The 23,446-nt window shown below is 33.8% G+C and overlaps 3 protein-coding genes across 14 annotated transcripts in view; 2 read left to right on the forward strand and 1 right to left on the reverse strand.

Moving 5' to 3' along the window:
* LOC119638652 (flotillin-1) overlaps positions 1-2,604 on the forward strand; it is an 11,894-nt gene extending 9,290 nt beyond the window's left edge. Inside the window, exons 2-8 of one of the 4 annotated variants that reach the window (XR_005247471.1) lie at positions 729-804; positions 859-1,213; positions 1,315-1,326; positions 1,407-1,877; positions 1,944-2,087; positions 2,147-2,408; positions 2,487-2,568. Coding sequence is in view for 3 of the 4 variants with exons in the window: in XM_038035556.1 (XP_037891484.1) it covers positions 729-804; positions 859-1,213; positions 1,315-1,326; positions 1,407-1,877; positions 1,944-2,087; positions 2,147-2,311; positions 2,487-2,504 (1,241 nt within the window). In the remaining variant the exon portion in view is untranslated. Of the gene's footprint in view, positions 1-728; positions 805-858; positions 1,214-1,314; positions 1,327-1,406; positions 1,878-1,943; positions 2,088-2,146; positions 2,409-2,486 lie in introns of all 4 variants that reach the window. The other 3 variants (XM_038035556.1, XM_038035557.1, XM_038035558.1) reach the window with 3 other exon arrangements.
* A 26-nt stretch (positions 2,605-2,630) lies between these two features.
* LOC119638651 (sulfhydryl oxidase 1) lies at positions 2,631-8,889 on the reverse strand. Its single transcript, XM_038035555.1, has 2 exons — positions 6,716-8,889; positions 2,631-5,565 (listed from the first exon to the last, which is right to left on the reverse strand). Exons 1-2 carry the CDS (start codon positions 8,141-8,143, stop codon positions 5,071-5,073), a joined length of 1,923 nt encoding a protein of 640 aa, XP_037891483.1. The 5' UTR covers positions 8,144-8,889; the 3' UTR covers positions 2,631-5,070.
* Positions 8,890-9,794: 905 nt separating this feature from the next.
* LOC119638669 (SPARC-related modular calcium-binding protein 2) overlaps positions 9,795-23,446 on the forward strand; it is a 26,842-nt gene continuing 13,190 nt past the window's right edge. Inside the window, exons 1-5 of one of the 9 annotated variants that reach the window (XM_038035593.1) lie at positions 9,796-10,136; positions 14,599-14,937; positions 15,002-15,448; positions 18,222-18,451; positions 18,677-19,009. In XM_038035593.1, the coding sequence (XP_037891521.1) occupies positions 18,899-19,009 (111 nt within the window). In that variant the 5' untranslated portion in view covers positions 9,796-10,136; positions 14,599-14,937; positions 15,002-15,448; positions 18,222-18,451; positions 18,677-18,898. Of the gene's footprint in view, positions 10,137-14,598; positions 14,938-15,001; positions 15,449-18,221; positions 18,452-18,676; positions 19,010-23,446 lie in introns of those variants that run through there. The other 8 variants (XM_038035600.1, XM_038035591.1, XM_038035596.1 and 5 more) reach the window with 8 other exon arrangements.

A 23,446-nucleotide genomic window follows, 5' to 3' on the forward strand; every position in this document is an offset into this window, starting at 1 on the left:
AAGGAATTCTTTACAGCCTATGGCCATTTTGTTTTTACCTTTTTTTTCAACAGACCGCATGTGCTTCACTCCACTAATGTAGGTTTTCAACCGTTCAGGCTACTGTCCTCCGACTCACTGTTTGATCTCTCAAAAAAATTAAAAGTCAAAACCTAATTCCCTCGCGTGATTTTCCTTCTCTCTGCTCTTCTCGCATATCTAACGGCTAGCCGTCGTTATGCAGAGAAACCGCAAAAATCACGCGATGTCACCTAACGGCATGCCGTTATTGTGACACTTGTGGTAAAAGCGGACTGACAAACACCCTCCCTGAATTTTGCTCGCGGACGTCACAACATTAACAATTTTTAATTTTATGCTATATATGAACGATTTTACAGTTATTTTACCCCTGCGATCGTGAGGGGAGCGTTAAATAAAAAAGGATAAAAATTAATCGAGTGCAAGTTTACTAGCACAACAAAAAGTTCTTTTTTGTCAAATTTTCTTGAGATAGAATGTGTAAAGAAGAAAACTTTCAATTTCTTGGCAAAAGAATAAAAGGCTCCCAGTCTCATGTAAAGCTGAAGCATGGTGCATACAAATAAATCACCAAATAAACACTTGATGAATAAACAGAAATCGAATTAGACAAAAGTTCTGTTGAACCTTTCTCACATAAACTATGAACTTGAATTTTTGTCAAAAAATAACAACTAAACGAAATCGTCTTCATTCGCTTTAACTAGGATGTTGTTATATGAAACCTCTGCTAGTACCAGGTGGACGGGCTTTTGTTTGGCCATGCGTACAACAGGTGCAAAGGTATTATATAATAGAAGGATTTCTTTCTCCAATTTATTTGTCACGTTCTTTTAGAATATCTTTAAATACCATGACCTTGCAAGTGGAGAGTCCATGTGTCTACACCAGCCAAGGTGTACCTATTTCGGTTACCGGTATAGCTCAGGTCAAAGTGGAGGGACAAAACGAAGATATGCTGTTAACTGCTTGTGAACAATTTTTAGACAAGGATGAAGACGAAATCAGTCATATTGCCTTGGTTACACTGGAAGGCCATCAAAGAGCTATCATGGGTTCAATGACGGTAGAAGAAATTTACAAGGATCGCAAGAAGTTTAGTAAACAAGTATTTGAAGTAGCTTCTTCGGATCTCGCTAATATGGGAATAACGGTTGTGTCATATACCATTAAGGATATCAGAGATGAGGAGGTAAACATATTTTTAAAGTTTTAAGGACATGCGATCTCTTTTTATGATTACATGGCTCTATTCTTTTCTTGTCGTTTTTATAAAATTCATTCTTAACACAGGGAGAGGCTAAGGTACAGAGTTTTGTTGCTTATACTTTCGTCTACAACCTACATTAAATTTTTGGTATTATTTTGTGTAACCGTTTGCCTAGGGTTACTTGAAAGCTTTGGGAATGGCTAGGACTGCTGAAGTAAAGCGCGATGCACGTATAGGAGAAGCGGAGGCACGCAGTGAAGCTCAAATTAAAGAAGCTATAGCAGAAGAACAACGCATGGCTTCGCGTTTTTTAAATGATACAGAAATAGCGAAGGCTCAGCGAGATTTTGAGCTTAAAAAGGCCGCTTACGATGTTGAGGTACAAACCAAAAAGGCTGAGGCTGAGCTGGCTTATGAATTGCAAGCAGCTAAAACAAAGCAGCGTATCAAGGAAGAGCAGATGCAAGTAAAAGTTGTTGAACGCACACAAGAAATAGCAGTGCAACAACAGGAGATACAAAGACGCGAAAAAGAACTCGAATCTACTATTAGGCGCCCGGCCGAAGCGGAGAAATTTAAATTGGAAAAATTAGCCGAAGCCAATAAAATAAAAATAATAATTGAGGCTGAAGCGGAAGCCGAATCTGTAAGCTGCTAATTAATTTTAGGGAGGTTAAGATATTAACAAAATGCCTCTTTCCTAACCATTCAGATAAAAATACGTGGGGAAGCTGAGGCTTATGCCATATCAGCCAAAGCAAAAGCTGAAGCCGAGCAAATGGCTGCCAAAGCCGAAGCTTGGCGTGAGTACCGTGAAGCCGCCATGGTAGAAATGTTGTTGGATACCTTACCAAAGGTAAGTAAATAGTCACACTTATATGTTAATAATTTCTTTCGATATGTTCTTCTGAGTAGGTGGCCGCCGAAGTAGCTGCTCCTTTATCACAAGCGAAAAAGATCACCATGGTTTCGGGAGGTCAAGGTGAAATCGGCGCAGCTAAATTAACGGGCGAAGTTTTGCAAATTGTCAATAAAGTGCCAGAGCTTGTAAAAAGTATAACTGGGGTGGACATAGCTCGGGTACGTTTATTGGAATAACTTTAAAAACGATGAGAAAAAGAAAAAAGTAAGAAACAACGAAAGCAAATCTGCAGTCCGAAAATGTAAATTACGAAAGGTTATTTGCAGCCCTTTTTTCATTTTCCCATATCTTTCACATAATTTTTAAATAAATTTTTATTTTATTTATTTTCAGTCTTTGCATTCTGGTTAGACGATAAAGTTACAAATGTTTAATGTTCAACAGAATTGATTGGTTATTATAATTAAACAAATAAAAAGATCATATTTTTTTTTGATAAACGACTTTAAAAGCCATGAACGTTTAACCTTAATATTATTTTCAGATTTTTTTTCTTAACGCATACACGCACACATGCTAATCGATGGAGATGTATAACAGTAAAATTTTTGCATTTTATATGCTTTGTGAATAGAATGTATGAATAAGACGCTACTTTGCGAATTATGAATATTTTTTTTACATTTTTATATAACAAAAAAATGTGTTTTTTTGGTAAAGTAAACAAAATAAATGATAACTTTTTTACATTTACATTGGAAGTGGAATATTTGCTTCGAGAATTAGATCAGAAAAAAATTGAAGAAGAAAATTGAGTTCAAGTTTGTTAATGTTACAATATCTGAAACGAAAGCCGTTAATGAAAATGAATAAAAATAACGACCACATACATTCACTAGAAATAACTCTGCCAAACCTGTACAAATTTAGGCCGTCCATTTTCAATATAAAAGCGGAAGCTTTATGTTTACGATTTTGTAGGTGGGTATAAAGGGCGAAAGTGCAGACGAATACTATCCTGAGCTTTAAATCGATGAGACCTGCGTATGTAAGCCTTTAAAAATAAATACACTTCATTTCTGAACTTTTGAACTAACAACATACGATACGTTATAGGTTGTGAATTGTGCGTCAAACACAATTATTCGAGTTTTCCTCGAAAGTTTCCCTTTACTCACTTTAAATGAGCTCGTCGTTATCAATTCGTTATCTCATCAGAGAAGTCCACACAACTTTTGTTTTCGAAACAATTTATACCAAAACAATAACTACAATTCGGTTCTTCCAGAGTTGACATATCCCCCACTTAATGAATACCCTTAAAACAAAGTTTTTTGTCCGTCATCCTCTTTTGTGTCTCAGTGAAAAAAGCGAAAAACATGCTTTTGGGGAACAAAAGCCTAGGCTACCCATTCATGCTAAGTACATAAATGCTATAATAGAACTTTTTTTCTTCAAACGTTTAATGCGAAACAAAACTAATAAGTATTGTTTATACATAGAAAACATTCATAACACATGCTTTTATTGTTCACCAAAACTACTATTTATCAATTTGAAAAGTCATTTTTTATATTTATCACACGCAGGGGGTATGTTCGCATGGACGAGACTTCAAAAATGTCTACAAAGGTCAACTTGTATTGAAATCTTTTTTGCATTGTCTTAAATGTCTCCTTCGGCAAGCAGCTAATAGGATCCATATTTACTTATATGAAATATTTGAATAGAATAAGGTTTCTTTTTATCATTATTGTGCGGTGGCAGGATTCGGTAGTGAATTTCAAATGTGACTAAAGTATACATGAAAAAATTGTGAGCGAACATAGCCGGATCGAACTAGAAGCTTACACTGCAAAATGTGTATAAAATAGTACGTGTGATGGCGATTATTTCAAAGAAATGGCAAATTATTTCTTAAGCGTTTCGAATGAACAAAGCGGAAGCGATGACAAAAATTCAAAACCTGCACTTCCTCCGAAAAGTATAGAAAATCTCGAAAAGCAACGTATAAAAAATCTAGCCTCAAACCGTGAGCGTTAATGCTGTTCACCTGTTGCTTGAGCATGGTGAGAGCGATTTTGTAACTCAAACGTTTAATAATTTTAAGCAATCCTATTTCGTTGAAAAGACTCGTATTAATAAAGTAATTTACAGAACTAAACATAGCAACCAAGTACACAGTACATAGTGCTTTATTAAGTGCTATAAATATTTGAAATTGTTATGATAGATAGAAAGTTCAAAACAAACACATTGATAATATACTGTTGTTTTTGTGATTGTTAATAGTTTTTCCACTTATTTAATACACAATTTCCATTTATTTAATACACAATTTCTTACATAATGTATACAAGAAGCCTTATGCCTTCTTTTAATTGTCTTAACGGGAATTAAAATATTAAAAGTAAAAATCTTGAAAATTATTTAAAAACGGACGTGTACATACAAGTGCACACAAAAATATAAACTTTGTTTACTTTTGAAAATATCAAAAAAAATATACAGTTTATAAATATAAAGATAGATTAAATTTTTAGAACCCTTAAGCGAAATTTTATACGCATATTTGGTAGATATCCAAAGTTGTTGACGAAAGTATTAAAAATTTTATAACCAAAGTTTTTTTAAGGTTTTGGTCATTTGCGAGTATTTGTTGAATGATGCATTGATGCGTTTCCTTTTAAGATTGTCTGTAAAACTCAGTCAAATATAAACTTTCTGATTACAGCTCTCTTAATAGATGGGCATAAACAAAGTTCATATCAATTAGGCATATTTCTGATTATTCTGATTTTATATGTTAATCATTCAAAATTAAAATTCTTGAGCAAATATTTATATTTTTATTTATATACTTATTTGTTATTTTAGTTAATGACACGGAATGCCTTTGGTCAACCATAATGATTGAAAGAAGAGCTATGCGACATTGAGTACTTGCAGAGCTTTCGATTTTTTAGTAGCAGTGTGTTTAAACTTTACCCAATATATCGTGACCATATGATTTCTTACGATAACCTCCTTTAAGGCCGAATAATTTAAAGGCCACCATTAACATAACAATGCAGAAACCATACAATAGCATACCCATGCGCATATCTACATCAGAGAATACGTTACCAATCATACGTTTTCGTCGAAGCTTCTCCAGTATCGGCTGAAGTAAACTTTCATCGGTTACACCGAAACGACTTATATATTCCGGATTGTATATATTTTTCAAAAATTGTAAAACCTTCATTTTATTCCATTTATTATCTGGGTAGGTTTCGGTAGATTTGGTATAGCTTTCACGATGACAAAGGGGACATGATGAGGTGGTTGGAAACTGTACTTTAGGGAAATTGGGATCCTCCGTCACGTCGCCAGCCAGGCGTTGATTAACCTCATTATGTGCAGTCCATAACCAAAGAATTGCTTCGTCTTTGGTGGTTGTGTTCCAAATTTTGTGATTCGCTGCCATATTCTGCAAATTACATAATGGTATTTTAAACTTTAAGTAAGCCAAAAAATTTAAAAATACTAAAAACAAATTCTGTCTGTGTTAAAGGGGCATTATTTTAGGTCTCATATTGTTTTACGGCTCTTAAGATTGACAAATTTTATTTGTTATTTATTGATATATATACCGATGGCTGGAAACCGTGGATAATCCTCTTAATTAGTAAGAAACTTAAGTTTTGGCCAAGGGCTCACAATTTGCATATTGAAAATTCGGCCGGAGCAATTTTTTGAACTTTCTCTTATATAATCGTTCCCACGTTCGTAAGGTAAAAGGTCTAATTTTTAATATTTCATTATGAAAATTGGTTAATAAGAGTAAATTGACAAGGCAATAGTCCTTAGCTTAGACCACGTAAGTTTAATATTTTCAGAAAATGTATTAAGTTTGTTAAATTTGAACCTCGCAATATGATGTAAACAAACGTACGCTTATTCTCATGTTCTTGCGAGGTTTCATGATGAGAAAAATTACCTGCCTATTTAAAATACTTTCCCTCCAACGCAATTCGATGGAGGAATTGATTTTTTGTTCTTTCTTTTATTGCAATCACAAGCAAATATATAACATACCACTTTGTCACTGCCGTCTCTTAAGAAATTTACAATAGCACATTATGAGAAAGCCAACATCTATACTATATTTGATAGGCGAACCGGTTTTAGGGAAAACTATACATCAATTACTAAAGATAGACGGCCAGATTGATGTGACCAAATTTAGGCTTCATACTATGATAACATGAAATGAATTAACCCTCCATGAATATTTAGTCCAAACTACCAAGACTTGAAAGGAGTTCCCTACCTAATTCAAAATTCCTAAAAAAACACTTGTATACAAACAACTTAATGAGTGATTTAACTTAGCTTTTGAGTCTATTGCAAATCAAAAATTAGTAATTTTTTTGCATAGTTTAAAGAAGCCGCTACAATACGTCTATTCCGTTTGTGATTGCAACCAAACGTTAATACCCATAATTGCGTGCAATTGATCGTGAGACTTATAAAGAAAGGTATGTTGCGCAGTATCCACTTAACTTGCTTTTTAATTTACTTGTTCTCATTTATGAGATCATAAGCTTTAAGATTTAATGTTTTCTGAGATCATTTACCTGAAAGTGTTCTGAGCATTCCGTACACCCAAAGTAATATTTTATATATCCATGCATGGCTTGCAGAATTTCTAATGGGTCTTGACTTTTATCCAAATTGGCTGCTTGTACAGTCATATAATGGAATAACTGCCATAATGAGCACGTATAACCTCGACTGTTGGGTTTGGTAGCAATGCAACCCACGTAACTATTTGAAGAAAATATAGGGTGATTTATTTCTGTCAGGTATTTAAGTTTTTTTTCAAATTCTTGACTCGACATCTCTCGTTGGTTTTGCATGACAAATGCGTAAATTTTGGAAATAATTTTTTGCCCATTCGACCCCAATGGATTGTAGCGGTTCAGAACACTTAAAAATCGTTGTAAAGCTAGAAGTTTTTCCCCATTGATGTTCGAAGTTTTTGGTATCTCATTGTACAAAATATAATATATAGCCATTTCCAAATCGGCTTGGTAAACCAAATGTTTGTTGCGTTTTACTTCGTTAAGAATATTCTTTAAATCATTGTCACTATTTCCCAAGTTAGAAGACATTGAAGATGTATTGGGCTCTATGTAAGGCTTTTCAGTAATATGTTGTTTATTTAGAAAACCTTTGATCGTATCGACGTAAGACTCAGCGGAGTTTTCTAATGTTGAGTACGGTACGACATTTCCGGAACGGCTCACAGTGGCGATTTTAAATTGCAATCCATCAATTCGATATTTAGCAGCCGAATCCAGATCTACCACACGACGCACTTTTATATCTGTCCAGCGATTTAAGTGCAAGATTACCTCAACACCCAAAGTAGAGTTTTCTGGTTCATATATTAATATAACGTATTGACACAAACTATTTAAACCTTCGAAAAGTTCATTTGTTGTCTGAATATTTTCTGGTAGGGGTTGAAAGTCAGGCCAATCGGTCATATTAGCAGTACGATTTTCAGCTACGATAAAGCGAGCTAAAGAAATGACAACATCTTTTAATTCTAAAGTATTTATGGTTTTGCCATAGTTGCCCGGACTGGGTGTAAAACCAGGACCAAAATAACGCAAAGTAGGATAACCCATAATTTCATATTGTCTACATATGCCATTATTTTCCTCAGCCGCACAATCAATGGCGCTAACTGGAAGAATATCACGCCATCCAAAGAGGATCACTGCCAGGTCTTTGTATAAGGGGGCAAATCTTTTACAATGGCCACAATAGCTGTTATAAAATTCCACCAATATGGAGCAATTACGGTGTAAGACTTCATGGTTGAAATTGTTATCGGTCAATATTTTAACTTTGTCGCTGTTGTTATAAAGCCCTAACTCCGCTGGCAATTCATGTTTTATAAGAGCTTGGTGAGCGTTAGGTGGGAGCAAAGCCGCTTGTGTTAACACGAATAGAAAGCAAAGCAGGAAGGCGGAGGAGCTTTTTAAAACTGTCATACTGAACGAGTTTTAGCATTAAACGATCAACGCGAGTAGTTCTTATGGCAATGTGTCTAAAAACTACGTTTTCAATTTATTTAAAAAAATACTATACTAAAATATTTCGTCTTTTCTTTTCGTGTACAATTTTTCTCTAATTAGCATCTAAACGTAAAGGCTGCCTTTTGTTTTAACCGCTTATTAATTTAACATTAAAATATTAAAATTTCACTTAGCTCTATAACGATTTATAATTATTGTGTGTCAATTTCTCAGCATTAAATTTATTTACGTATATTATTTCGCACAAGCTCTCACTATAAGAAATTTACACATACTTTACAGAAAATTTCGAACTAATTTTTTCGAAGAGAAAAAAGCGAATGAATCAATCGAATATTGTATCTCAGTTTTATGATGGCTTCATTGATGCAGAAGTCTTTTCTTCTTTTGAGAGGGCTTGGAAAACTTTTTTGTTATTGCAAAACTTCCGGTTGCTCTGTTGACAGAGAACTTTTCTTGTTACTGTAAAATTGCCAATTCGTCCGTTATAAATGAATATAAAAAATTCTACTAAAACGAAATTCTAAAAAGCACTGAGCATATCTAGAAAAAATTTCCTTTTGGAGACATGAGTACAATAAAATTTAACAATAACGAAATGCTTGGCACTGCTTGGGACTCAGTACAGTAGTACAGTACAGTACAGTAAGCAAAGAAGTTCTTCTCAGAGTGGAATGATTTTTACAATAACAAAGATCCCCAAAGAAATCGTTCTTAGAGCAAACAAAATTTGATAATAATAATGGTAGCAAAAAATTACGCTCTTAACTAATTAGAACTAATTTGAAGTTCCTTTACTTAACTGAGTTGATTTCTCAGCTGCACAGTGACAGAGATTGCCGTGTTTATCTTTCAATAAACTAGGGTTTCCAACAAAAGTACTCTTGGTAAACGTAGAAATATTTAAACCATAACGAGATCGATGTCTTCCCTCTAACATGCGAAGAAATTGATATCACTTTACAAAATTTTTAATATGAACTCGAACAACAACAATATACAATAATTATGGTAATAATGAGAATAATGATAGCAGATACAACAAAAATCATAAATACTTCGTTTTGCTAGTAAACACTTTTAAACTTTCTTATGGTTACTGTTTTAAAATTTTTTAGTTTTCTAGTAGGTTAGTGCGAGGAGCTTTAGCTTAGTTCTTTAATAACTGGCGAGAAAGGATAAATTTCGATAATTATTCAACAAGAGACATTTATATAAAGCCAATGTATTTATTTTTTAATTTATAATTTTACCTTTGTTTTTATTTTGCTTTCACTGCAAAAGAGAAGTAAGAACTGTGCAGCACTTGCCTTTAGAGAGACCGGCTTTATAGAAGGCTAGAGATAAAGTTTTATTTAGTCATGTGTGTTAAGTAAGCTTAGGACAACGCATATTTAAATGTATACTCTCTCTAACATCTAGTCCCTCTCTCTCTCATTCAAAAGTGTTTCAAGTATCGTCGTGATTTCGTACGCTTTGATTGCTTGGTCGTTGTGTAGAAGTTTATGAAGTTTAAATAAATTTAGAGCTTTTGTTTGCACAGATCGTAGAATTGACGATCAGTTTAAATATAGAAGCAATTGTGAGTGTTTGATCTATACGTTGTGGTCAGTAATTTGAAAAGAAATGCCAGATCCTATCAGTTTTTGTTATAAGAGTATTTAAAAAATCTTTAATAGGCACAACACCTAAAATTTTCAGAAGAAAAGGGTGCAAAGTCTGCAAAATTGTAAATTGTAAAAAATTATAAATTGTGAAAAATCGTATTTAGTCTTGTAAGTTTTGACCAAAAATAACGCACAAACCTTTTAAACATTTGTGCTTCGTGGGCATTATTGATAGTTTTTTTTGTTTCTTAAAAACTTCTTTATTTTGTTTGCGGTGACTTTTCTTTGTAACTAAATAGATAAATAATTAAAAAGATTAAATGTACATTAAAGATTAAAAGGTAAGTTCTTCAAGTACATTTAAGGCTTAAGAATTTTAACACTTTTTATTTCTTCCCATTTACTTCCCATCAAAAATTAAAAATTTTAAAACCATTTTTTTAAATACATTTTTACATCGATAACTAGTAGCAGTGATCAGCTGACATTTTTGTACAGAAACGTCTGTCAACACATTTTACCATTTATCACCTCCCAAATCTGTTAATTATACTTTCGTGTAAGACGCCAGTAGATTTTCGTTTTGCAAAGTTGATTAGAGAGAAAAAATGATTTTTGTTTCGCTGTAGTAATTAAATATTCTTACGTTAATTTTCATTATTTGCTTTTTTAGCTTTATTGTTTCTTTCTTTAAGCTGACATTTAATGACTTTTTGTCGTTTTCATTCTGATATTGAAATCATCTCCGATTTTCTTTATTCTCAAATATAATAAATATAATAAAGTGCGTGTGTGCGTCAACATACGAATGCATAGGACTATTATCTTCCACAGTTAATGAATTAATAATAATTTCCTTTTACTATTGTGTGTTCCAAATTTATGGCCTCATCAAAGAAATAAGAATAAACTTAACGTGCCTCTATCTAAGTGCAGTCGAAACATTTATGAATAGTACGGTTGTATTGATGTGAGATGTTTATATAGATCTAAACTACAAAGGCAATATATGGAATGGAATGGATGCTAAAGACTTCCAACTTTGCTGTATAATCTTCTTTAATTTCGGCGCTACAGATAGCTTCCTTTCGTCCCGCTATTATGCAGAAAATTTTTAAGTACAAGAAAATCAAAAGAAATGAAATATAAAGTAGGGGTCTGGATGAAAATAGAATATAGTATAGGGAGATTTGCTACTTTCGATGGTGACCTGTTGTTATACACGACATCGTTATCGACTTAAAATGATGTTGTGATTGAAATTTTGGTGTGTAATCTATTTCAAATGAATGAAAATTTATATATTTGTTATTGCACCCACCATAAGGATTGTCTGCAAACTAATGCTTATGTATGAACATAACACTTTCTTCATCTTCTTAGGCAAGCAAAAGATGTGCAAAAACCTAAGCTGATTTTAAAGACTTATACAGAGCAATTGAGAGAAAGCGGTAAAAAAAATAAGAAAATTTGAAAGCTGAACTGATGCTGAACCAAACAAAAACAGGCAATGACTGTTTGTAAAACCACGTGCATTCTTATGATTAATGAAAAAAATTCTCATAACATTTAATTGACCGATAGACAGCATTTTCCTGTCCCGCCGGCCTCGTTCTCCTTTTTGTAGGGACATAAATATAGATAACACATACTTTCTTTTTTCTTCCTTTCAATGACACGCATTTTAGATTTAACTGCTTATGCCTTATTTTCAGGCGACATAATTCTGACTCTCTCTCTCTTAATTTTGTGGCATAGATGAATTTGTTGCTCTTCAAAAATTTACTTCGAACAGATAATGTTCTTAATTGCAGTCGATCAAATTAATTTAGAGATATTTTCCGTCAGTTTACTGTCGATAAAGTTACGCTGTTTTTGTATTCACAAAATTTGAGGCTCAAATACACAGTTGGGAAATCGATGCTAACAGAAAATTTTGCTGCAAAAGGTCAACTGAGTTTACAGCTAATTCCAAATAAGTGTCCAGATACCCAGTGGTTCGTATGTTACATAATTAATAAGTTGGTCTGCGTTCGGATATCTTTTATGTTCAAAACTATTTTAACGTTTCGCAGGTCTACTTTTGTTTACTTGATATAAATATTTTTAGAAATTTCCGCATGCTATCTATGTTAATTGTAAGCCAATCAATGAATGTGAATGTTGCAATCTTGACAATATGCAAACGTGTTAAATAAGATTTCTTATTTGATATTAAAGCCCAGCCCAGTGAATTCGGTTGAAAAACAGATGAAATTGTTTACAAATGAATGGGAGGTATAGCGAATTCGAAATCTAACAAGTGGTTCAGACTTGCTCATTTAATTACTCTCACTTTATCAAACAAATACATTTAGCTAAAAAACCAAAAAACAATATAATGATAAGAAAATACTCAAACTGTGCAAAAGGAATTTTTCATAAAATAAAAGTTAAATTTTCAATTTAGACACCAAATCCTTTATTCGCATTTTGAATAAATTCAAGAATAGGTGCATTAGCTATAGATATATTAGATATCTTACCGAGTTCGAACAAGAAACTACAAGTTTTGTGGAGGTATTAAGGAAAAGACTTGCCAAACTTATCACATCTTAACATAAATTTGAAGAAATTGATCGCCTGTTGGAATTACAAGTTAAGCACGCGCCACTTAAATCACCAAATGGGTCTTTTGGAATTAGTGACAACACAACATCTGTTGTGTCTCCGTTGGGCCACATATATGTTCTCCTCTTCGTGCTCATTTCTTTTTTCAGAAGTATGTCAGCAACTGGATATTTATTAATGGAAAAGTTAAACCTTTAAGCAAATTTAAGCATAAGAATTAACTAAAGAAGACAAAAAACATTGTAACAAGTCCATTTCAGAATCGCTCATTTAATTACTCTCAGATGCTTGTGAATTGAGGTGGTTTTCAGGGCGGCTCATCTAAATTACTGCGAATATATGACTGCGAATCGAGGTGGTTTTTAGGCCCGCTCATTTAAATTACTCTCATATGACTGCGAATCGAGATGGTTTTCAGGTCCGCTCATTTCATAGTTCTCAGATGCTTGCGAATTGAGGTGGATAAAAATCACAATTAATCAAACAGTTTTTGAAAATCTTCTCGAATTGGCAGTTGATAAAAGACAACACAATCGCAAAGTGGTCAAAAATGTAAAAAAAGTGATGTTCCCTTACCATACGTTTCAAATTATAAAATAAATGAAAGATATAATATATGAACATAGCAAAATTAAAGCAAAATGTAATGTCCATATGTCCATTTGAGCGAAGTTGAAGCGGAGCACTATCCACCAATTGCTTCAGAAAGTGCTTCATCTTTTCCAAATAATCGAACTTCATTATGGTTATAGGATGAGCGAAAAGGCGAAGACCATTCAATCTGTTGCTGTAATTAGTCATTTTGAAATCTAATTTCAGAAGTTTCCTTATGAACACAATTTTCATCGCTAAGGCAAAAGCACTATAAATGTTAGGTGCTTTCATATTTTGGCCATTTTTTCACTTGAAAATGACATTTATTAAGAAAGTGAATAGAATATATGTTGATCAAAATATTTTCTACAACTTTCCCCCTTCTTTCTGGCAACGTTATTGGTTTGGGGTAACACTTTCTAACTTCACACGAAATTGCTTAGCGCCGGCTGTATGTTCGTATTCACGCTGCAATTTGCTCATAAACTCCAATTGCATCAACGAGAGTAAAGTTCTGCAAAGTGTTTATAATTATCAGTTGATGAAATAAATGCTCTAGGCGCAAACACAACCTTTTATAATGATCAAATGTACTGAACTGTCTTGGCATTGGGCTTACTATCTGAGCCGCGGCCGCAGCACTTCTTTTGATCAGCCAACCATTGCTCCAGGTTAGAATGTCGGTAATAATTTTATCAGTATGGTCGATTATACGAAATTGTGAACTTAACATTTCAAATCGGTCTCTATGGGTAGTCCGTGGCAAGAAATCTTTATCAACAACCTTGCGAATGGCGCCCGCTGTAGGTTTGGCAGCGATCCAATGATTGAACAATTTTCATACTTCTTCAGAATGTTGGAACCGCATGCCTGAATGGATCTGAAGGCACTACTGCTACTAGATCTTCGTGGTCCAAATTCGGAGAATGAAGGTGAATGTCTATGTCAATTTACTATTATAGGTAATTTTTCACCACGACACATTAAATCTATCTTCTATATAAAGATTCAGTTGTCGTAGGAACGGTTATATGGGGGAGGGTGCAAACAAGTGCCACAGCTGCAGCAAATTTTTCATACGGATTCAGAATGTCCAGTTACTATCACAGAGCAAATTTTGTCAACAAACTTTAAGAATTGAATATTTTTCCATTTGACGACTTTTGAAAATAGAACGTGGATGAGGAATGCTCGGAAAAAGCAATCCAAACTTTTTTATAAGTGCAAGTTGTTCTAAGAACTACTGCTTGTTCAAATTTCCCTTCTTCTGAAAATTAATTTGAAGCAATGTTTCAGAAAACATGAACTGTTATGCAGGCAATCTGCGTGTTGTGATAGTAAATTTGAACAATTTTAACATGTACGCGATATTTTAAGAAAGAGAAGCATTCTTACCTTGTTCTAAGTATTTAGGAATAAAAGTAAATACCAAATGAAAATGTTTTGCACATCCGCGTGTTCACCTATTTAAAACAATGGGCGGAAGAATTTACACCATATATATTTTAATTCTTATAAATTAATTCTTAAGTGCATAAATTAAACGGATAGAGGGAGCACATAAAAATTTGTAACTCCCTAGGATTCAACTTTCGTTAGGTTCCCTAAACAATCATTGTATAGATATCCCACGAGTTCTCCTGGGTACAACAGAAATTACATCCAAAAATGATACAGCAACTGCTTTCGCTGGTTCAAGTAAACCTCTTGGGTATTCGTTTGGCGTCATACAGTCTGGAATAATGGAGTTTATATCACAAGACGAGCCTTTGCATGTGTCGGGTCTCGTTCGTGTGAGATATACACGTTTTCTCTTAAGCTTATGAAGAAATCATTGTGCGCAAGTGTACACATGCGTAGTCTAGCACATAAATGTTTAGCGGCAAATGTTCCAGAGAATTTGTAATTTGTTTGCTGCGCACGCTTGCATGTGTGTAGGTAAATCTGCTTTGTGTTGCCATTTTTCTTTTATTTATTTATACATGGCTTTCTCTTTTTTTAGCCTCTTTTGGAACCCTTTTCAACATTTATAAGCTTGCCAACATATTTATGTACATAACAATAAATCACTGCTTACCTATATGTGTGCTTTGAAACATGTGGTTTACATGTTATGATGTTCAGTACGGTATGCGAACGTGTCTTAGGTTCTTAAGTCTTCACGGGCTGTTCAGCCGGCCGGCATAAATATCTGTTTGCCAAACTGAAAAAATGCTTGTTTTTTTTTGTCGAAAGTCACCAAAAACAGTAATAAATTTGTATTGAGTCTAAAACGGCTATACAGACTACAGAAAAATTTAACAGCGGCATTGAAGATAAACTGAGAAATGGAAAACACCTCTCTTTGTCTATGGACTTTATAAATTTCCAATACTGTATTTGCACACATTGTGTGTTTTAACATAAGCAGTTAGTTGACATGCCGCTCAAAGCAGTCGGCCTATTACTGGTTAGTATGCTTTTGCTCTTTTGCTTTCCGCATGTGCATGTGTTCCTTTATTTTAATTTATTTATGTTTTTTGTTCCTTTCAACTGACTTAAGACAATATTCCGTTGGTTATTTCGGCTTCTCACGAGCTTTTTTTTTGAACGCAATAATGCATGTGTATGAATTTTTAGAATGTGTAGGCATGCTTTGTTTTTGGATTTTCTGGTTTTTTGGTCATAATTGTGTTCATTAAATTCATTATAGTTTTGAATGAGACGCCCTATGAAGTAATACGATTTACATTACTTTTAATTTATTTTTGGATAGGTCTTGTTATTGTTTTATGTCACTTATGCTGACATTTTGTTACTAAGGTCGTTTATATAATCTATTCACATCATGCGGATGTTTAGTAGTTCTAAATTGATAACCAATTGCTAGTGTTAACACTCCGTAATATGACTTCGCGAAGCAGATCAATAGTTAATGAACAGCGTTACCACTGCTTTATTTTTTAATATAAACGTAAAACAATACTAACGAGAATGTCAGCACCTAAATTGCATTCGCATGAAAAGGAGTGAGGGAGTATTTTATGCCCGCAGTTTTTGGTTCGTTCATACACATTTGATCCATAGAGGAATCCACATTTTCTTATATCTTTCGCGAATGCAAATCGGTTAAGGCTTTAGTTAAGCTATGGCGGACATATTTGTGATTGGTTTAGACTTATTTTGAAGCATAGTTTATTGAATTCAACTAATTTCACCATAAATCAGTAATGCACACATGCTGATTACTGTTTCTAGGCTTTTAATAGGGAGTTTAATTGAGTGTTTTGGAAAAACCTGCGTAACTTTTTTTCTATAGTAGATCTTACATGCGGGTGATTGAACATTCATTTTAAAAGATACTACCAGCCGTGCTTAAAGCAAATAATTTCAATTTTTGATAATGACTTTTTGATAATCGTTTAAATAAGATATTTAAAAAGTTGAATTTAGCAAAAATATTTTTGAATGTGATTTGAATTCAATTAAATATCGTACGTGACTTATTCACTCTTTTATTTTTGCTTTCTTTGTATTAGGCGGTTGCATGTATTTTGATAAGCGCCAGTTAAAAATTATAAAAAACTAGGAAATACATAACGACAAAATTCGATCATTTTGATCTTTCTCTTGGTTTTATATTTAGTATTATTGAGATGTTCAATGTATACCGACGCCAATCGTGGAGCACTCAAAATTACATTTTCGACATTCATTACTTTTATTGAAGAAGTCTACTGCCGAAGCCCACCAAACACTTTTTGAAACTTATGGCGACGCTACTTCCTCATGTCCCAATTGTTACCCATCTCAAGCTCTCAAGGAAATTTCGGACAGAAAATGCCATTTCGAACCGTTTCAACATCGCGATTTCATTGCTTGCAAGGCAAGAAAGGCGGAATTTTATGTGGCGATTCACATCGGCTACGAGTCGAAATATTCATGGCCAAAACGTTTTGCTGTATGCATTTTTTTTTTTTCATATGGTGGTGTTCAGTGCTAAAATCGAATGAATCTGTTAATGCATATGTCCACCGACGTCAATTGAATAAATTGAACGATGTATTGTAGCAAAAGGGACGGCCAGTCACGGCTAACTGACGCAAGGTTGTCCTCTTGCATGACAGTGTTCGACCTCACGTTTCAAGAGTTTTCAGGGATACACTGTTGCAGCTCGAATGGAAGCATATAGAGTCACACTCAGCGTACTCACCAAACATTGCTCCTCTGATTGCCGCTTGTTCAGATCGATGCAACATGGTTTCGCTGGTACACGGTTCCGCAAGTTGAAGAAGTGCAAGTGAAGAAAAAGGGGTCGGAGCGCTGACATATGGTAATAAGGCTGGGGAAAGTTGTAGAAAATGGTGAAAAATACTTTGAGTGTACATTTTACCGATTTTTGCCAGTAAATACTTTACACTCAAGTGAAAAATCCATCAAAATACATGCATCCACCCAATAGTTCAATTTAAACTCAAAAAAAATAAACGCCTTTATAGATCCTGGCTGAGTGTAACCAATAATATAAATGCTTGAGGATAATACACAAGAAAGATAATTTCGCTCTTCTTTGAAGTACCCTCATTCCACTGTCGTAGTAATCAGTTTAACATGCGCAAATACGTTCGTTCGCAAAGTTTTACACATAAACTATGTAAAGTAGTAATGCATGGTAACAGGTCGAAAACAAAGCACACCTGAGTAAGTAAAAACGATTATACGAAGAGTAACAAGCTCATAAAATGTGTGTAGGTTTGTTTGGATGCACGTTCGAAGACTTTTATTAATTACAATTTAAAGGTTTGTGTGTGTATAGTCTTTTTGTTTTTTGCAACCCAGATGATAGTCGGTTAATTTTGCTGCTTTTTATGCTTAAGAAACTAAAAATATAATATATTGTATATGTATCTGTGCTGGAGCACTCTAGATAAGATAAGATTGTGCCAGACATCGTGCGCTAGACATTGTGGCGACGTGATTGTCCGGCTCACTGTTTACCCCGTGATGTTTACAAACGCCTGCATGTATGCGCGTGAAAAAATGATTTGTATTTTGAAGAAATATACTGCGATGGTGCGTTTTTATAGGTATCGCGTATGTGCATACTGTTCTTTTGGTCCTAAACATAAGTTATTTGTATATGCGCATGTACATGCATGCTTATGTTTTATGTTAAATTTCTACATGCGTCTAACAGATAAAAAGCGGAGTTTTAAGGTGCTCAGTTATGCCAACCGTTTTAGGTTTTTACTGTGTAAAATTTTGCGTATGTTCGGTACACTCGTACTCAGCCTTATTTTACGCTGTTTACGTACATCCATTAAGTATGTATGTATGGATGCGGGCATACATGTCTTGACCAAGGTTGGTCTCTGCATTTTGTCTCAGTAACGTTTGAAACCTCGTGACGATAAGTACGCTGCGCTTGTGTGACGGCACGTTTACATCTTTTAAATAAAATGACTGCTTCCAGGTACTGCAATTTTGATTTATGTCTGAAGAACTTAAAAATAATTCAGCATTTGCTGTGCCACGTTTGTTTACTTGATTTTAACCAATGCTTGTTAGTAATGTGAACGCCAAGAAATTCCAAAGAAAAAACAGAAAATTAGGCAGAGAAGTGTGCTATATACAAGTGATTTTTTTATACAATTTCTATGCCGCAAATAATTAATTTTTGATTTTCATATCTTTTTAGTATCTTCGCCAAATGCCTGTAATTGAGTTAAAGTTAGGTTTTGTGCTTGATACTGTTTCCATATTGTGAGTTCAAACCTAATCAATCAAAATGCGGACCTATTTATAATTACAGCCATCGTCATCATTACCATCAAGTTTTCTTCTTAACCAGTCGAAGGCTATCCTTTAAATAACCTTCGTTATCTTCGCGACGTTTATCAGTATAAAATCTTATACAGATATGATTCTACGAATTAGTTGTGTCATTGTTCATATCGTTATCATTGTTGCCGTTTTCACACTTTTAATAACAAGCGGATTATCAGCAACCTTACAGCGACAGGAGCTTTCAGTAAGTATAAATTGTAATTTCGTACTTAAAGGTAAAGCTATATATAGCCCTAGAGTGAATCTGGGTTAGTTAGCACCAAAGGGAATCTTTTGTTAGTTATCGACTTGTTGCTGACTACGCTAAACTTTATTTATTAACACTCTTCCTCGGCCGCGCGTAGGTTGTGCAGGTTAAGAAAGTTTTAAAATTTTAGGTATTTTATAAAAAGTTTTAAGTTGGGGAAAGCAAGATAAATTGATAGATAAATAATAAACGATAAACTGCAAGATAACTTGAGTTAGAATCTTAGATCAATCGAAGGTATACGTAATTTTTAAATTTCTGAAGAGTATTGTGTTTTTTATTTCAATTTTCATATGTGCTTTTTATTTCAATTTTCAAATGGTTTAAAACAGCATTCCAAACATTTCGAATTTCAGAATTTTTGATGAGTATTTAAATTAACACATTACAGTTATGTACAAATAATTAAAGTTGAAAGTTATGTATAAATATATAAAGTTGAAAGTTAATTCAAATATTTAATATAAGATTTGTCGATTTGTTTATCAATTGGCCGATTGAATCAGTCAAAAAAGCATGTGTACAAAAAGTAGTTTAATTTTTCTAATAATTTACAAATTTCTTTGCCATCTTTTTGTCTCAATTTTTTTGCCTTGGGAAATTCTAAGAACCCTTCTTCTCTGGTTAAGAATACGAAGCAGTCTTGCTAAACTGTGATGCTATTAGAATTTAGAAGCTTTCCTGGAAGTTACAATTATGTGAGTCATCAGATTTCAGTTGAAATTTCATCTGAGATTGATTTTATTTCGGCGCACTTTCTTTGAGGCTTATGATAGGAAATCTTTTAAATAATGTTAATGGGTTGACTCAAAATGTCGAATAAAGAGAGCCTTATCATTCTTGAAACAACTCGCTTTTGGCCTTGAAATCTCCTTAAGGGACTCAAAATAATGACCTTAACAACAGGATTGTGCATTAAAATGTCCATAAATGAGATCAACATACGGGCGGTTAAAAAGACGAACTGGCATCGATGGCAATGTTTGGCGTGGTAGGCAGCGGGATATATATAAATAACGCAGCAGTAAAACCTTTATTGAGATTGGTTATTTTCACCATTAATAGCAAGCAGCGTATGAAATCAGATTTTTTGGCACTTAAGAGATTTCTTGATGTACATGACTAGATTTGTGCGTTAAAAAAAAAAATTATAATTAGAGTTGGAATTATCAAAGAAAAAGATGTGTGGCAAGATACAGATGCAATGTCAAACAAAAATTTCTAGTATACTTTTATTTGAGTTGTTTGTAAAGTTATGAATGTTAATCTGCAGAATCCTCATGTTGTTGGAGAAAAAAATTTTAGGAAGCAGAAGTTAATTTGGCATTTATGTTATCGGAAACTCTTATTGAAGATTGATTTCTTTTTATTTGAGGGGGAAGATGTGTACGAACACACTAGTTTATTTAATATTTTTTCAATGCTTTGTTTGATTTTGAAAAAACAATAAGAAAGAGGATGCGCATTAATCGGCTGAGGAAATAAAAACTCGTTTGAGAATGACTTGGGCGAGCTGATTGTTTAGAATTCATAGTTTGACTGTGATCTTCGGTAAACGAACTTCGGTATCTGCATTTTCAATTGTTCGTTCATTTGAACTGGGTAAAACTGGCACTCAAGTATGTTTTGCTATAAATAGAGTATATGGCTAAAACTTTTTACCTTGAATTGGTTTTATTTTCATAATTTTTGCTCTTAGTTACTTCATTCCACTTAGGGCTCTTTGGTTCTGTGGTCTTCGTGTTCGCAGTTGATGTGTCTCTTATTGCAGCCACAATTATTTTGAGTATGACCTACTCGACGGAAACTACACTTCTAGTTCTATATTTAGGTAGATATATTCCAGTACGTCCATTGAACAAAAACAATTTTGCCAGATAGAGTAATTTTTTACCAGTTTTTTGAATACTTTCAGATATGGCAACTAGGGCAACACATCTGCCAGCAAAGTCATGGCGGCACAAATGAACTTTGCCTTTATGAGCCGGGGATCAAACCTTCATTGAGAGAATTTGAGAAAATCTGATAATTAGTTGGAAATTAAATTTGATAAGATGTTATCAACACGATTCTTTCAAAACCTTTTTATGATATTCTATGAATATCGTTTTCATAGATAGTTTGACCACGATCACCATAGTTTAACTGTAAAAGGTTTTTCTTATTAAGGTCCCAACAATTCACTGATCTCACCAAAAATTGTTAAAATTATAATAAACCAATAATTTGTCAAAAGCAGTTTTCAATAGAGGCATAAGCATACGCACGCGATGTCGGCTGTTTTTTTAAAGTGTTAAAACATTCGCGTCAATTGCCCTTTTTTATAAATTGCTTTTTTTTAACCACAAATGTTTAAATTTTTTATACTTAGAGCTGAAAGATTAATTATCTATGGCGAGTTTCAAGGGTTTGGTTAAAAGTGCTTATTTTTTCATGCATTATATTGTAATTTGTTCCTTTTGAACAAACAAACCAAATTATCCTCTCTTTGTCCCTAATTTTGCCTTTATTTTTTTAAATAAATATCGCAAGACGAGAACTATGCAAAACCAAGTGGCTTTCAAACTACCTCGTCGCGATTTACGCGAATATGTTATAAAAAAAGCGCCAAAAAGAAATAAAATGCTTAGACCATCATACTTCACAAGTGTTTTTCTTAATGCATTGAAAAACCCAGGAAGTTGTGTCACACTGAAATGAAACTGAGAAATAATTTCAAGAAGTTGTACCAAACCGAAAAATAATCCCAGGAAGTTGTGTCGAACTGAAATGAAATTGAGAAATAATACCATGAAGTTGTCGATATTGTGAAAAATAATCGCGATTATGGACCACTAAATTATTTTGTTGTTGCGGGCTAATACACAACGACAAGCTCGAGGGCCTGTGACTGTAGTCTTTTGCGTAGAGTGTTCATTAGGAATGAAATAATCCCCAAACAATAACATTTCAGAGTCAAGCGTACTCTCACATAATTCAAAATTCCATACTCTGAATTAAGGTCTGAAGTTAGAAAGACGAAAAGGCACATAGAGTTATCACAGTTAAAGAGTTATCTGGCAATGGGAACTCGCGCTTTTTCTTTAATTACATCAATGGTCATCGACATTTTAGTCAAAAATTAAATGGTTGTGCTGTGTGGAATGACCATGATAATAAAAGATATTTAGACATGCTGAAGAGCTGTCTTCCAAGTGTCAATGAAATCGCAATACGTGCTCCGTTATGCTTTTTATGTTTGCCAATTGCCTTTTCAAGACTTTGTTTTCACCGAGAGTGCGCAAAGCATACTAAAATTTAATTTCTCTAAACTATGAGTGATGAGCAAAACCGCAAAAGTTTTTGCATCCTGGAACGAACATGTTGTTAATAGTTTACGATTGAGGTGTAAACATATGTCTGCTTGAAGGCATTCGGGAAAACCTTTCAATGCCGTTCGTAGTCCAAGCATGTTGAAAATACTCCTCTAAACGTTGTCTCAAAGGATTGGGTATCTTCTAGTTACAAATAATAACAATAACTTTCCATTAATAAGGGAACGTTTTAATAAGATAAGAAAGCCGTGTTATTGTAAAGATTACAGAGCTTCAGATTTGAGGAACAACTAATAATCATATGAAAACCTAAAATCTTATTAAAAGCAAGGATCGTAGAAAGCAAAAGAATTGTGCTGCTGGTAGAAAATCCGAATGTTACACAAATGAAAACCACAGATTGTAAAAAATGTAGGTTTCAATATTTAATTGAAGAACTTCTCATGTTTATTATGGTGGGCAACCATAGGTACAAATTTCTTTGGAACTTTTGGATAGACGTTGCGCTAACTCCAGCGTCCAAAAAAAATGGCAATCGGTATAGATGAAAAATTAATAAAAAGATTTCAGCACTATTTTCGTGAAATAGTACGACATTACCTTTATTATTTTTATAACTCGAAGTAACCCTTGTTTGTTCTAGCTAGAAAAAAAAGTATTTTAAGTTAAAGCAAAAATTTGGTTCCACACATTGGTCATTTAGGTTATGAGCTTGGGCGATTTGTGAACAATTTTAAAATTTTCCTGACAGTTACAGTGACCGAAGAAATGATTGATTCTCCGCACCGGCAAGGAAACGTGTCACGAGTTGCCATGGAAGAACTGCTTTAGTTAAGTCATTTGAAAATCTAATTTTTGTGATCGGGATCTGAGATACCACAAGGTATCATGACGTAGTTGAGTCAGTCGAAATCGACATGCTTAACGCATTATGCTACGTCATTCCGCCAAATCAAAATACGTACAAAGCTCTCGAATTTGCATTTCTTATTTAGGTGAAGAGATTTCTTTGTGAAATCCGTCATTTTGTCAGTGAGTTTATACATCGTGGGAAAACTCG

Source organism: Glossina fuscipes, unplaced genomic scaffold (assembly GCF_014805625.2).
Source record: "Glossina fuscipes isolate IAEA_lab_2018 unplaced genomic scaffold, Yale_Gfus_2 106, whole genome shotgun sequence".
NCBI classification, from domain to species: domain Eukaryota; kingdom Metazoa; phylum Arthropoda; class Insecta; order Diptera; family Glossinidae; genus Glossina; species Glossina fuscipes.

Excerpts from the sequence above, each read along its gene's own strand:
- LOC119638651 (XM_038035555.1), bottom strand. The coding sequence starts at position 8,143 with ATGACAGTTTTAAAAAGCTCCTCCGCCTTCCTGCTTTGCTTTCTATTC. Across the intron at positions 5,566-6,715 it reads AATGCTCAGAACACTTTCAG|AATATGGCAGCGAATCACAA; the intron begins GTAAATGATCTC and ends TGTAATTTGCAG.